Raw genomic sequence first — 15,838 nt, 5'->3', positions numbered from 1 at the left:
AATACATGCTGATAGAAGCAGGGTTTAATCGTTTGAACTGATTTAAAGTAAGTCTTTGATGGAGTGTTAGCCTAACACAGCCAATAATGTAACAGGGCCTGACTAAATCCAGGTCTTCTAAGGAAATATTTAATAAAAGATTGTCTTTCAACGCCCTCAATTCTGAGTGCTCTATGTCCAGAGTGGCAGATGGAAATTTTTCACTAAACTAGAAAAAGGATTCATGGGAAACACATTTCTTTGACAGCTATCTGAAGCCATTTGGTTAAAATTAAATAGCAACTAATTCACTCAGAATCACATTTCTAGCACTGGCCTGCTCCCCCTTAGAATCCTCAGCCCTTGAGGAACGATGATTTTCTTTTGAAATTAAAGAATCCCAAGGAACTTCTCGTTCTAACATGATTGCAGCAGCACAGAACATTTCAGGGTGGGGAAATGACAGGATTCTCTCACCAAAGGTTCTGCAGGGATGTGAGAGGCTGGGAGCAAGCACTTAATCAGAACAGCTCAATTGCCACTCTTGGAGCAAACATCTTCAATTAATCTGAAGCCCTTAATTACACCTTCCTTGAATAAAGGCTCTGGTGTAATTTCCCTTTCTCTGCTCTCAGTGAATGGATTCCAGCAATTGCCAGAATCAGGAGCTGCAGCAAACACAGGAAAATTCCCTGCAGGAACAAACCACCCTGCAGAGGGGATGGAAATGATGGGGGAAAGGCTGGGAACCAACCTGCAAGAACAAGAACTCTTTGTGCATGGTCTGAACAATGCACCAGGTGAATGTTTTCCACCAGCAGTGCAAGTTTTGCTGTAGAAAAACATCAACCCTGTTCAGCCTGGCCTGGGACACTTCCCACAGCTGCTCTGGGAGTTCCTGTGCCAGGGCCTGCCCAGCCTCAGAGGGAGGGATTTTTTCCTGATACCCAACCTAAACCTGTTCTGTGTCCATTTGAAGCCATTCCCTGGGTGCTGTCCCTCCATCCTTTGGAAATCCTCTCTCCCCATCTTTCCTGCAGCTCCTCCAGGCCCTGCAAGGCCGCACTGGGGCCACCCCAGAGCTTCTCCAGGCTGAAGAATCCCAATTCTCTCCTTAAACCTCATGGTTTTTAGGTGAAAAAGACTGGATTCTCTCAGATTTACTCCCAGAGGTTCTAAACACCTTTTCCCAAATTTCCTTCCAGCCACAAGCTGTGAGCACCCACTCCAACCTCCTGGTCTCTGTTACCTCACAGTGACTTCACAGGCCAGAAACCAAATTCCCTGCCTGCTCCCTGAAACTCTAAACCCCAAAGGGTTTTCCAATATCAGATAACCCCTTGTGGACTCATTGTTTTGTGCTCTTTGTGGAAGTTAAAGAAAAAAACCTCCTAAATCTATGACCAGTATGTGTTCAGTCAACCGAAATATGTAATATTTATTTTAATTATTTTAAATTAATTTAAAATTAAAATTATTAATTATTAAATTAAAATTATTCATTTTAATTATTATTATTATTTAATTATTTTAATAGGAAAAACTCTCTTTTTCATTTCATTAAAGAATTTTCCTAAACCTTTTAACACCTAAGAAAAGAACACCATGAAATAAGTTATTTCAGGTTAAAAAAATGGGAGCTGAATTAAATTATTCTTTAAATAAATACACAAATACAGCATGACCTTCATAAACACATTTTTGCCTCTCATTCAAGCATGAATGTTCCAGCAGGGCTGGAATGCTCTCACAAGGAATTTCAGAGTTGAAAAACAAAGCCTTTCTCTGCAAACTCGCTTCACCTGAAAATTGCTGCCTACACCTGTTTTATAAAAGGGCCCTTTCTTTTTTCTTTTTCTTTTTTTTTTTTTCCCTATGGAAATGGTGCTGAAACAGAGAAGTGAGAGCTCCTTGTGACTTTATGGGGGTTTGACCTCAGCATTCCTCTTCATTTCCCACAATGGAGATTCCAGCAAGATCTGAACAAAATCCATCCAGACCCCTTAGACAGAAACCCTGGCCCAGGAGGTTTTGCTTTTTCTGTTCCCTCAGTGCTGATCTAGCACAGAAATTGATGGTGTTGCAAATTCCAGCAATTTCCATTTGGCCTAATTTTGATTCTGGTTTTAAGCAAGGAAAATATTGATGCACTGAACTGGGAGATGCATTAAATGCAAGGGGGGAAAAGAGGGGGGAGTATGAGAACAGAAGATGAGTAATTTAAAATAAAACTTCTGTGAAACTAAATTCAGGTGGAGGGTGACATCTAGTGATGCTCAGCAAAATTCTGCCCATTTTTGCAGCACCCTCACTCATGAAGAAAATTTAAACTTTGTATATGTTTCACCAGATACACCATAAAAGAAATATTTTCCCATAAAATGTGAAATTTAATTTTTTGAGTAATATGAGTTAATTTTTTAATTAATTCTGTGTTATGAATGCATAATGGGAGCATCCATAAAAGGAAAAGAAATAAAAGTAGGAACTTGGAAGTAGAGAAAATTAATCTGCTCATTACAATGAAGAAATTGGTACACGAGGTCTGATGGATTGGAGTGTCATTTTTTGGCTTCCTTTCTTATTTTTCACTTATTTGTAAAATTCATCTGCAAAGCACGGTGGCAGCTTGACACATAAATTAAGCAAATCAGTAATTAGCAATGGAGCATTTAGCAATTCCCTTGACTGATAATACACAAACGACTCAGCTGCTGAATTTGGAACAACAAAAATGTTCTCAGCAGCTTTCTGCCTTTGACAGTGGTTCACGGTCAGCATCAAGGAAAAGGACAGCCCACACATTGCCAAAAATAACAATTCTTCATCTACCTGAGCAATTCCCTTTGGGCTCCTCACTGTGAGCAACAAACAGCAATAAAGGAAATCGTGGGATCACAGAATCTCTGGGTTGAAAAAGAAATTTAAAGCTCATCTCATTCCATCTCCTGCCATGGGACACCTTCCACTATCCCAGGTTGCTCCAAGCCCTGTCCAGTCCGGCCTTGAACGATTCCAGGAAAAGCCAAAGCACCAATTCATCATTTAATTAATTTCCAACTGCTTCAAACTCGTTTCATGCAGAAGTCTTACCCTCTGAACCTCCCTGGTGGTGTCACCTTGTTCACTCTGATGCTGCACCCCAAAGTCAAGAAGTCAAACCCACAGTGTCCCAGTGCCCAGGGGAAGTGGCAGCTCCACAGATCTGCTCCCCTGCGACACAAGGTGGCACCAGAAACTGCCTGAATTCCAGGCAGTTCAAAAGTGGATCAGAAAGCAACAGCTTCCAAGGGTTTGTGAGTTTAAATGAGAGTCAGAAACCCAGGGGCTCTCAGTGGCTGTGGCCAGGGAATGGCTCCGGGAATGCTGGCACCGTTCAAAGGGGGAAATCCATGGAAATCAGCCTCGCCTTTGGGCAGCACTTTGGCACAGGGGCTGGGGCAGCATCCCCAGGGCACAGGCCTGGGCAGCAGCAGCCACAGAACTGGAAAGGGCTGAACTGAGCCCAGGCCCAGCAGGAATTCAGCCTTATCCTCTGTTTTACAGTGTAGGGAGCACTCAGCTCTGCCCTCTCCTGTGTTTTTGCTCTTAGGAAACCTTGGCCACCAATGTGTGCCAGCCACAGGTTGTCACTGAGAGCTTTTGGAAATTCCAGCCTCAGTTTCAGGGAGTTATTCAGGCTCTTTTTGCTCTTTTTTATCTCCAGGCTCTTTGCTAAGGAATGGGAAGAGCAGGGGGAGCCTGCACAGCTTGGCTGTGTTCACTCCTCACTTCCCTTCTCCACGGGGAAATTAAGGAAATTCCCAGAAAAATCCCTGTCCTGCTACAGAGGAGAAAACGTGAAGCTCAGATCCCAGGCTGAACATGCTTCCTGCTCTGCTTTTCATGGAGTGAGAGGGAAAGGAGAACTACACAAGGAGAAAAAAAAAAACCCTGTCTTCTAGTTAAAGTACAGGAATGGTGTACCTGGCTTTGGATCTCAGGGCTAAAAGCAGTATTTTGTGCTCTGACACTTCATCAGCCAGGGAAGGAACAATAACCCACGAGGCAGGGCAGGAATTTACAGCAGGGACAGATCTCTGGACACCTTTAGCACAGAGGCTCTCCTGCCACACAAGCCTTTCAAGCTGCCATGGCTCAAATCAAGAAAATCCTAAGTGATAATAAGTCTAGATATTAAATATAGACACATCCATAATGCACATTGTCTTAGGTTACAAGATGTGCATTCTCTTCCCATATCTTTCCTCTGAGAGCCCCTTAATTTCAAAATTATAACGATTTGGAGAGAGGGGGTTTAAATTTTCAATTTCAAGGGAGGCTCCTGCCTTTTGTATATAAATGTGCCTTTTCAAAGCAAGACAGATTGATACACAAAAATAATTAATGACTACCAGAAGACAATAATAGAACCCAGGTTCAAGGAGAGGGATGAGGGGAGTAGGAGGGGATTGAAGGGTCACTCTGCCCCTCTGCAATAGGAGCACAAAACCTTTTGTGACACAAAACCCTCCTGTGAAGCAGGGAGCTCCTCAGGTCAGGCTTGATTGCCTGGAGGTTCTGGCACCTGCGTCCTCCAAGGCACTGCCTGGAAGAGCAAGGCTGCAAAACACTTTGGGAACTTTCCAAGCAGCCACAAAAGTGTGGAATCGGCTGCAATTCTGTTATTTCTGCCATCAGAAGTAGTGCAGGACGAGTGATAACCTTTTCATGATGTAACCTCTTCATGACAACCCCTTCTCTTTTCAAGACAATTTTCAGAGCAAATAAAACTTTAACCTCAGCTTCTCTTTTTGTGCCAAACAGGAAAATGTGCTATTCAGAAACACCTAACTATAGATTATTATTAAACTCAAAGATGTGTAAATAACCTTGGAGATTTCAGCTGAAAATAAAAAGAAGGAAAGAAATGGCAGAATAACTAGTTGTCACTTCTGTTTTCCATAATAAATTCATGAGAGGTTACATGAATCATGTTGGCTTTCCAAATCTGCTTTGCTTTCTGAATCAAGGGGCTTCTGTTTCTGACAGAAAATATTCTGTATTGACACCCTGTAGTCTGACATTACTCAAAACAGCTGGCTCACTTTGCAAACTGCAGAATCTGAAGAAAAAACAACTTCTCTAAACCTGAAGAGCATTGAAATCCCATTTTATTGTTGAGGAGCAACATTTTGGAGGGCAGCAAATTCCTTGTTTTCCCCAAACCATAACAAATAACGAGACTCTCTCTGTCCTGGAAGTCACTGGCAAAAGCAACACAGATAAAAGCACTGAAGTTGGAATTTTTGTAACCATAGGACACACAAAAAGAATAGAGCAGGAAACCCTTGGACAAAATTAGAAAGGCAGAAGTTAGACTCAACTGGTGAATAAAATTAAAGGATTGGGTCTGGCTGTGGGGCTTTTTTCTGTCCTTTTTGTCTGGAAAGCAGCAACACTGGACTGCAAGTGCTGCAACAAATTGAGGAGCTTTGAGCATTAGCAGAGCAATTTGTCCCAATATCCATCCACCCACAGCTCAGTAAAATCATCTTTAAAGCTTGCCAGCCTCCAAAATCCTTCAGCTCTCTCTGGTCCAGGAATGAGGTCAGTCAGCAGCAGCAGTGGGGTTTGAAAATGCCAAATTCACCCATCCCTCAGCCCCAGCAGCGCAGGGCAAGGAGGTTTCTGAAGCTTCCAGGGAGATGGGGAAGATGCTCCAGGGATATTTGTCCCTGATGAAGCTGAAGAGCAGAATGCAGCTGGATCAATCACATCTGCTTGTCCCTCACTCTGCAAATGAGAGAACAAAACTGACACTGAGCATTATTAGTCTGAAACACTTCACTTCCCTTTCACATGAGAAGCACCTGCAGGTGCTGGTGAGTGTTTTGCAATCAGGTCTGCTTTGTCTCCTTGTAGGCAGGGATGAGAAGGAAAATTGTCCAAAATGTCCCAAAGTTGAGTCTGTTTAAATTAACCTTTTTAACTGGCTGAAATTATAGAAATCTTCATCTGAAAGCCCCCTCGTTGCAATCAGGATTTCGTGCTCCTTCTCCTCACTAATGACAGCTTGGCAGGGCTGAAGGGAAATGCAGTGGATAACATCCCAAAGGATGCAAACCCCTGGTGCTCGGCTTCAGCAGGGATTCAGCTCCTGGGTGAGGTGAGGATTTACTCTCCCAGTGTGAAAACCTCTGCCAGCAATGTGGTGCAGACAGATTGAACTTGCTCTGACCTCAGCTGATGTCAGATTCATCCTTGCCTCAGACTGGAAAATAACATTATTAGCTATGGGCATGGCTGGGAGCTGCAGGAACTACAACTTCTTGGAGGAAGACATGGAAATCTTTCCATTATTACATCCAATACCTGGTATGGCAAGTGATCCTGAAGCCTGTGACTCTGACAGGACAAGAATTGCTCTTGGAAAGCTGCTACCTCAGGACATTGAAGAAAAACACAGTAGTTCAGTAAATCACTGTGTCTTTGCTTTCCTCACCTGCCAGGTTCTTGTGAGGCTCCTAAGTCCAGAATTTTTTTTTTAGTTTTATAATCATGAATTAGAAATCATTTTATATCATTTTATATATTTTATAATCATTTTATGCAATCATAGAAAATGTCCCAAAGTGTGTTTCTGCTCTTTATCATAATGAGTGATCTCTCCATGTTCCAGTGAAAATTATTAAAGAGATTTTTTTTCCTTGAGTTAAGTCAGTAGTCAAGCAGTTCATGTTGTACCAGTGCTGAATGAGATCTGAAGTTTCCTTTGTTTTGTCAAGTATTCCATTATCAAGGACTCGAACTCTGCAGAGGCAGCCCTTGAGCCCTGAGCAGCCCCTGTGCAGTGCCCAGGTGATGAATTCCAGCCTGGGCTCACAGATATTCCCCATCAAACCCGAGTGCACCCTCCAGAAATGTGCACAGAATTCAAAATCAGCATCGTTGGCTTTGCTGAGAGAAAATATTTCATCTTTTAAGTCCTTTTCCATAAGGAACGACACAGAGAAAAGGTCTTCAAGAGTTTTCCACTCACTGGTTTGGCTACTTGAAACATCAGGACAACAATAATTCCCTGCTGCATGGGAGAAAATATCTGCTTATTTCCCTCTAATTTCCTTTAAAATTTCCATTTTTGGCTGGCAGAAACCACTGTTAAAAAGAGTGAAAATAAAGGAAAGTGATACACATTTATCAGCCATTATCAGCCCAGTCTCATGTCAAGTGTTAAACAAGATTTTTCATTCAACAACAGCACAGGGGAATTCTCTTAGGAAATTCCACGATCCACATGTAGCAGTAAATGCTACTTTACCTTTCCCTGAGGATTAAATAGTTTCACTAGTGAAGAAACAACTGAGCAATAACAGCATTTAAAAAAAACAAACCAGCCTTGCTTTTAACTGCTTTGTAAAACATGGCAGAGGTTTCTACCTGGGAAAATTGTTCATTTCTGCTGGTGGATAAAACAGCCAAACCTTTGCTCTGCCTTCATCACAGCCAATATTTCATTAACTCTGCTGACATCCTCTTATTTACAGCTTATTCTTTATTAGAAAAGGAGTTATTTTAGGACAGAACACGAATGAGAGTAATGTAAGAGACATCACAATAAATCTAATTTCCACATTTAACCCACTGCATCTCTGTGGGCTCAGGGCAGGCTGTCCTGACCTTTACTTCAGGGCTGCTCAGGATTCTTTCAGGGATCCATCTGCTATGATTGAAGCACACAAAACTCTCATCACAGATTCTTGGGCTAGGTAATAATTTCAAGTTTGGAAGACTCAGAGAGTGAAGGGCAGCCCTGGCGTGGGCAGAGAAGCAGAAATGGTGGCAGGGCTGCATCAGGGGCTGCTGCTGAAGGAAAGGTCTGGCAGTGCAGAACTGACAAATCCAGCTTTGTGCTCGGGAAATCTCATTTTTCTGGCCAAGAAAGGAATGGGAATTGGGTCCTGCACATCCCTGGCAGGGGCACAGGTCAGTAGCAGTGAATCCAGAGCAGCACAGAGGCATTTTCCCCTGAATACACTCTAAAAGGATGAGGCTGCTGATAAATATTGTCAAATCTGGACCTGTTTTAACATCATTTTTATGGGCTTTTAAACAATCATTATAGAAGCACAGGGGTGTTTTCCTCAGTAACTGTTCCAGTTAGAGAACAGGTTTTAACTGCAGCAGCTTCCCCAAGTGCTGGAGTTTGCACACAGAAAAGTTTTGAAGTTGAGGTGCATCCCAAAATGTTTCTATTTCTGAAGCCCATCTCCAGAAGCCACCTCAGTAAATCACTCTGGAGGCTGAAAAGCTCCTCTGCAACCAGAATCAGCCTAGGGGTCAAGCAAAATGAAAATCCCCCCTTGTCTCTATAAACCTCTGGGGGTCTGAAAACCTGTAAGAAATGCTCAGGAGGGTTTTCCAGTGCTGAGCAGTGAAATCCTTTGGAAAATAAGGAGAATACAAAATATTTAATGGCATTTCAGATCACTGAGGTTTTCCAGTGCTGAGCAGAGGAATCCTTTTGGCAATAAGGGCTGACACGTTGCTGTCTTCGGTGCAGACACAGCTTCTCCCCCCTCAGCACTGGCCTCAGAGCCAGTGCGGGTTTGCTGTCACACAGGAGGCTCCATCCCACTATTTTTAGTGCTTAATGGCAAAGCTGATGGTGCCATTAATCCACTTGGGTGTACAACATTCCATTTCCACCTCAAATTGCACCTCAGTGCAAGTGGTAGCTTGTACTGCTGTCACATACATTCAGAAATTCATGATGCAACACATTTAATGACTTCCTGTCCCAGCATATTACCTGTGCAATTTGGGGATCAAATCCCCAGCTATTTTTTCACTTAAAACTACTGCACTGGACACTGTCCTTGTAAATCTGTCACCTGGAGGTTAAATTTGAGAAGTGTTGCCTCTTGGTATTGAATTATGGGTGCAAGGCAGTAATTCTGGGACCTCACAATGAAACTGGGAGAGATTTGTGACTTTTTTAAAGCTAACAAACCTGCAGCAGAAGCCCCAAACATTACTATAAGTGACATTGCACTTGATTCCAAAGTATTTCTGCAAAAACATGAGGTGGGAAGCGTTTAGACATCAGCAAATGCTTTTAAAACAATCAAACTAAGAAAATTGCAGCACAGAAATATACAAGGAATGAAGTGCAAGGAAAATCTACCTTATGCTTGCCTGCTCACGCGTGATAAATGAAAATCTCCTCAGTCCTGCAGAGGTTTAAATGGGAACAATCCCGTTTAAGACCAGTCCTAGTGGCCACCCAAAGGTGCACGGAGCACCCTGCCCGCCCCGAACCCTCCCACGGAGCAGGCAGGAAGTTTTTCGGGGTGGCTTTTACGTTTTCCAGAGGGCTTTTCCGGCAGATCCAGGATGCTCGGTCTCTGCAGAGGGCGCCAGACAGTTTGGGATGCGCGGGATGCTGCTCCAGGTGCTCCAGCTGTCACTCACCAAGGTGCTCGCTCTCCAATGGCCAACGCTCCGCTCGCAGGCTGGAGTAGGAGTTGGTTTTTCTTTCTTGCATGTATAAATCCCTTAGTTCTCGGCTCCTTTCCTCCCACGGAAATAGCAGCAGATGCTGGGCTGAGCTGCAGCACGCTGCCCCGGCAGACGGGGAAACTCCCTGCTTTTCACCACCAGGAGAGCTGAGCCCCGCAATGTCCGGCTGCCGATTCCTCCCTGCAGACACAACTGTTCGCTGCCCACAGGCTTGGGAGCTCACTTTCTTCTAAAGGAAAGAGCAGCCTGGCATAAAACTCACTGTAAATGCAGATTGTTTGATGTTTGCCCTTGTAAAAGTGACTAAAGTCCTGCTTGATTGCACCCCATATGCACAGCAGCAGCTTGGAAGGACTCGTTTTCCCTTTTCTGTTTTGTTTGCTCTTTTTAACCTGTGCTGCCTCAGGTGCCCAGGCAGGGGTGAGCCCAGCTGCTGTGCTGACAATGAACACCACACGCTTTGCATTCTCCTTCCAGCCCCTGCTGCTGAACACCACCGAGGACTTCAACGACTCCGTCCCCACCAACCGCAGCGGCGACGGGTTCTGCGAGCAGGTCTTCATCAAAGCCGAGGTCTTCTTGACTTTGGGGATCATCAGCCTGCTGGAGAACATCCTTGTCATCCTGGCAGTGCTGAAGAACGGGAACCTGCACTCTCCCATGTATTTCTTCCTCTGCAGCCTGGCCGTGGCAGATATGCTGGTGAGCATGTCCAACGCCCTGGAGACCGTCATGATCGCCATCCTCAGCAACGGCTACCTGATCATCGACGACCACTTCATCCAGCACATGGACAATGTGTTTGACTCCATGATTTGTATTTCTCTGGTAGCCTCCATTTGCAACCTCTTGGTCATAGCCATCGACAGGTACATCACTATTTTCTATGCCCTCCGTTACCACAGCATCATGACGGTGAAGAAAGCCCTGACCCTCATTGTGCTCATTTGGGTGGCGTGCATCATCTGTGGCATCATTTTCATTGCCTACTCGGAGAGCAAAACTGTCATTGTGTGTCTCATCACCATGTTCTTCACCATGCTGCTGCTGATGGCCTCTCTGTACGTGCACATGTTCCTGTTTGCCCGCCTGCACGTCAAGCGCATCGCGGCGCTGCCCGTCGAGGGCGTGCCGCCCCAGCGCACCTGCATGAAGGGCGCCGTCACCATCACCATCCTCCTGGGGGTCTTCATCGTCTGCTGGGCGCCTTTCTTCCTCCACCTCATCCTCATCATCTCCTGCCCCATGAACCCCTACTGCATCTGCTACACGGCGCACTTCAACACCTACCTGGTGCTGATCATGTGCAACTCGGTCATTGACCCGCTCATTTACGCCTTCAGGAGCCTGGAGATGAGGAAGACTTTCAAAGAAATTGTGTGCTGCTGCTATGGCATGAGTGTGGGACAGTGCATGCTGTAAAACACCTGGTTTTGGGTGGAAAAAACACGCCATAGGTGTATATAAATATAAATATATTTATGTATATGTTGAGATGCAGAGCAGCTCACTTTAAACGCAGTGCCTGAAGGAAGGGTGCAGGAAAGACAAAAGCCTCCTACATGATGTCTTGTTTCCTACTTTTTAGAGTGAAAACCGGTTTCAACTGAATTATTTGAAGTTTTTTAAATGGTTATAATGGAAGGAAATCCAGAGTGGCTTACAAAACAGCTTCAAAAACTTACTGGGAGAAAGGAATCCTGAAAGGCAATGCCACTTTCTAGAGACTGAGATAACATTCCCTCTAGCATTCGTTTGTGCCTGTTGCTTTATCTCAGTGCCACTGCCAACAAGTCAGTGCTTTCTAAAAGATTCCATTAGTAACCTCTGTGAAAAGCTATTTTCCCAAACACCAACAGGTAACAGCATTGTTCTACGCCCGCCTTTTAATGAAAGAATAGACTGACATTTTTGCTGCTTGCAGCCTGAGTACAGTTTTCAAAGGGTGAAAGCAAACACTTCTCTTGCTCTGAAGTCAGTTATCACCACAGTGTCAGTGACAGCACGGCTTCAACAGCTGCCTGATAGGATTGACTCATGTGAAGGCTTTTGCATTATTTATTGTGCTATAAGAGTATTATACCCTTGAATTTTTGATTATTTTTTTAAAGCTGGAATGCCCTGATCAATGCAGTAATTGCTACGTTTGTAAAAACTCATAGCAGCCTCCTTTTGATAAATCCTCACTAATGAGATCCACGGATCCGAGCAGCAGAAAGAGCTAAAATGCAAAACACTCTGAATGCAGCTTTGTGTAAAAGCTGCAGGGAGTCCTTAGAAATATCCACCTCTAAGTTCAGCAGCTGGGAGGAATCAGATGAGTGTGGCAGAGAGGACTTTACCCATTGAGAAATAAATCTCCTGGGGCAGGACAATGTAAATGTCCTTCCTGCAGCTCTAGGCTGCACTCAGGGGCTGGGTGCTCCTGCCCTGGGCACAGGAGGGCACCGGGGCTGTTTGCCACCCTCTCCAGCCCCCTGGGTGTCAGTGCCATGCACAGCCAGCTCCTGCAGCTACACCAGCTCAGCCTTTGCCTCTGCTCTCTGCAGGAGCAAACCCACAAACCCTGCAGGTGCCTTCAAGCAGCTCACTGTCACTAAGCAGGGGCTGCTGCAGGCATGGGCACAGGCAGTGGCACCACCCTGGGGACAGGCTGAGAACATCCCGAGCCATCCTAAGGGCTGCTTGGCACCTTTCTGGTGCCTTGCTTTCAGCAGGAGGGGATCCCCAAACCCTCAGAGGTGTCTGATGCTTTCAAACATCTCAAAAATCTCATTTGACTTAAAACTCTCTGTTTTATTTCTTCTTATTTTGGGTGGAGTTGCTGGGTTGATATTATTATTATTATTATTATTATTATTATTATTATTATTATTATTATTATTATTGGTTTTTTTCCTGGGACTGCCCTCTGCCAGGTGAGAATCAGTTCATGAGGATCTGTTCATGCACCCAGAGCTTCCCCAGCTCCTGTGCCCCCAGTTCTGCCCCATGCTGGTGCTGCTGTTCCAGTGGCTCCAGACCCAGCCCTGCTGCCTGTGGGGAGTCACATTTCCCACTCTGCACCTCCTGGCCAGTGTTTGATCCTCAGCATCCCACAGGAACAGCCCCATGTCCCAATCTCATGGGCTGGATAATCCTCCTGGGGCCAAGAACCAGCTCTCCCCATGCTCCAGCCACACTCTGTCCCACCTCAAACCAACCTCACATTCCCAGTTCCTCCTGCCCTCTGATCACACCCAAAATTCCCTAATTGAGTTCTCACCTCCTCTCATAATCACACCCTCCAGACTTCCCCCTTTCCAGCACTCCCTCTGTTCCAGCACTTACCCAATCCTATAACCCTTCATTTTAGAAAGGCCAAATTAAAATAATTTTAAAAAAAAGCAAAACCTCACTGTGGAGCAGAGCAGGCACAAATGGAAATTCTCCCTGTTTCAAGAAGAGACCAAAGAAAATCCCACTGACTGGCAAAGCCAAAAGCTTTCAGCTTTATGTGTGTGTCACGAAGCCCAGCTCAGCAGCGCCCAGCTGTGTCCTGCTAGCCCAGCCTGTCACACCTTGCAGCAGCTGATGTGGCACATGCAGGTGAAATCAGCATGGGAAACCACAAAACTTCTGTGGTGTGCACAGACTGTGCCTACCTGTTGTAAAAAATCTCTGCTTTTCCTCAGTGCTCTGTATCCCCACACTCTGGAGCATGGTTTGCCACAATGTTCTGCCTCAGGTTATTGTGTATTTAGCTCTTGCTGCACCTGATGTCCTCCTTATTTCTCTGATGTCCTACTTTTTTCTCTTTTAAAAGCAATTTTAGCAGGACTGATTCAGTGCTTCGCCTCTGAGCAAAACATCCTCTGCTGAATAAAATCTGGAGAGATCACTGGGAATCTTGTTTGCTTCTGTCACAGCAACACACGCAGCAAACCGGTCTGGGGGCTCACAAAACTGAAAACAGAGTCTAACACTGGGGAAAAGCCTCTTAATTCAGAGAATCATGGAATGGTTTGGGTTGGAAGGGACCTTGGTCAGCCAGTGCCACCCCTGCCGTGGGCAGGGACACCTCCCACTGTCCCAGGCTGCTCCTGGCCTGGAACTCTTCACAAAAATGAGAGGGAAAAGCCAAATTTTCAGTGCTATGTGCAGGAAGAGAGTTCATAAAACCCCCCAAAGATCCCTGACCCCTTGTGGCACCAGGTCACCCAGGAGGGAGGGTGGGATTGCTCAGCCCCAGGGTTTGTGCACACCCTGAGCCCTGCTCTGGAAATCTGTGGGGCACTGATGGATCCAGGGCTTCCCTGGTGGGAGGGGAAACAGGGAAGGACCATGGGGCTGAACCCCAAAACAGCAGTGAGAGAGGGAATACTCACAGCTACAGAGCTGGGGGGGAGGAAAGGGAAAAGGGAAAGGGAAAAGGGAAAGGGAAAGGGAAAGGGGAAAGGGAAAAGGGAAAGGGAAAAGGGAAAGGGAAAGGGAAAGGGAAAGGGAAAGGGAAAGGGAAAGGGAAAGGGAAAGGGAAAGGGAAAGGGAAAGGGAAAGGGAAAAGGGAAAGGGAAAAGGGAAAGGGAAAGGGAAAAGGGAAAGGGAAAAGGGAAAAGGGAAAAGGGAAAGGGGAAATTGGAGGGGAAAGAAAGGGAAATGGAAGGGAAAGGGGAAAAGGGAAAAGGGAAAGGGGAAAGGGGAAAGGGGAAAGGGGAAAGGGAAAGGGAAAAGGAAGGGGAAAGGAAGAGGAAAGGAAAGGGGAAAGGAAACAGAAAAGGAAGGGAAAGGAAGAGGGAAGGAAAGGGGAAAGGAAGGGGAAAGGAAGAGGGAAGGAAAAGAAAGGAAAAGGAAGGGAAATGGAAGAGGAATGGAAGGGAAGAACAGGGCTGCACTGCAACCAGTAGGACAGACATAACCATGGTGGTGAGAGGGGAGCCTGGAACTGGTGCTCAGCCACCCCCAGGGACAGAAACCCAGCAGGAGCCATCCAGGAGACAGAGCCAGGGGCAGTGCCCAGCCCTGCACCCTCGGGCTGTGCTCACAGCATCCAAACCCAGGGCAGGGCCCCTCTCACCTGTGCAAGCAGAGCAACATTTCCAGCTGGGAATCTGCCCCTGGGCAGGGCTGCAGTGAAATGCCACCACTTGTACACCAGCACATAATCACCACTTGTGTACCAACATATAATCTGCTCCTAATAAGAAATGTTTCTTCCTTGAGGAGAGTGCTGGGCTGAACAAGATATGTGCAGTTTCCCCCAGATGGTCTAAGAAATGGCAGGCTAAATTATATATTTTGCATCTAAAGGTATCATTATTATGGATTTATTGAGTCAGTTTTTCTGCAGGAAAATCAAGAAGTTCACAGACACTGTAGGATTGCCATTTGCTCAAAGACGTGCTAGGAAATCCTCATATATTTAAGACAAATATTTGAATTCCCAACAACATGAGTTATCCTGCTAAGTCAACTCCACACAGCATATTCTGCCAATTACAGACAGATTTGTTTCTTTCACATGAAATTCAGCACTGTGCAGGCAATTTCTCCATCAATTAGTGTCTAAATATTCTATAATTGACAGCATTTGTATTAATGGGCAAATAACCAAGTCAGGCACAGAGCTCTGCAGTCAAACAAGGCCATTGTTCAGACCATTGGTACAAACATTGCATTGCCACTGAAATAAAAGGTTTCTATTTGCTGAGGCCTGGGTGGGGAGCAGGGTTTGCTGTTTGGTGGCTTCACCTAAACCACTGAGGTGATTTGGGAGGAGCCAACAGATGGGGTGTCACCAGAGACACTGGGAGCCCCTTTGCTGTTTGCAGCCCAGTCTCAGCCCCAGAGCCCTGGGACAGCACAAGGGACACCAGGGGACCAGCAGGGGCACAGCAACTGTTCCACAGCTCCCTGCCCCACATCCAAGGGGAAAATCCACTCTTATGGGATGATTCAAGTCTTCAAAGTGAAATAGAGGGGGTTAAATGGGATACTGGGGAGGAATTCTGCCCTGGGAGGGTGCCCAGAGCGGCTGTGGCTGCCCCTGGATCCCTGGCAGTGCCCAAGGACACTGGGGCTGGCAGCACCTGGGACAGTGGGAGGTGTCCCTGCCATGGCAGGGGGGGCACTGGGTGGGATTTGAGGTCCCTCCCAAGCCAGGGCATTCCATGATCCCACAGCCCTGCCTGCAGCCAGGAATGTGAGCACACCACGAGCTCCTCCTGGCAGTGCCGTGCAGATTTTCCTCAGCCCGGGGTGAACACCTCAAAGGGAAGATCAGGTAAAAAAGAGAAGCAAGAGAAGGCTGGGTGGGGACACAGTGTGAGCAGGCGTGAAAAACAGCCCTGGGTGCATGTGGGGATGTTTGAGATGTGGGAGA

General features: G+C 45.9%; 1 protein-coding gene across 2 annotated transcripts; it reads left to right on the top strand.

The window, feature by feature from the left end:
- The first annotated feature begins 9,575 nt into the window (after window positions 1-9,575).
- Window positions 9,576-13,360, top strand: MC3R (melanocortin 3 receptor). Of its 2 annotated transcripts, XM_054516652.1 has the most exons (2): window positions 9,576-10,053; window positions 10,161-13,360. In XM_054516652.1, the coding sequence occupies exon 2, from the start codon at window positions 10,177-10,179 to the stop codon at window positions 10,900-10,902; it is 726 nt and encodes a 241-aa protein (XP_054372627.1). In that variant the 5' UTR covers window positions 9,576-10,053; window positions 10,161-10,176; the 3' UTR covers window positions 10,903-13,360. The 2 variants fall into 2 exon arrangements, with proteins under 2 accessions (XP_054372627.1, XP_036251322.2); XM_036395429.2 differs by having other exon boundaries at window positions 9,576-13,360.
- Window positions 13,361-15,838: the final 2,478 nt, after the last annotated feature.

This window comes from Molothrus ater, chromosome 17 (genome assembly GCF_012460135.2).
Source record: "Molothrus ater isolate BHLD 08-10-18 breed brown headed cowbird chromosome 17, BPBGC_Mater_1.1, whole genome shotgun sequence".
In the NCBI taxonomy this organism is placed as follows: domain Eukaryota; kingdom Metazoa; phylum Chordata; class Aves; order Passeriformes; family Icteridae; genus Molothrus; species Molothrus ater.
The sequence above is the reverse complement of the archived record's forward strand: the minus strand, read 5'-3'. Positions and strand labels throughout refer to the sequence as shown.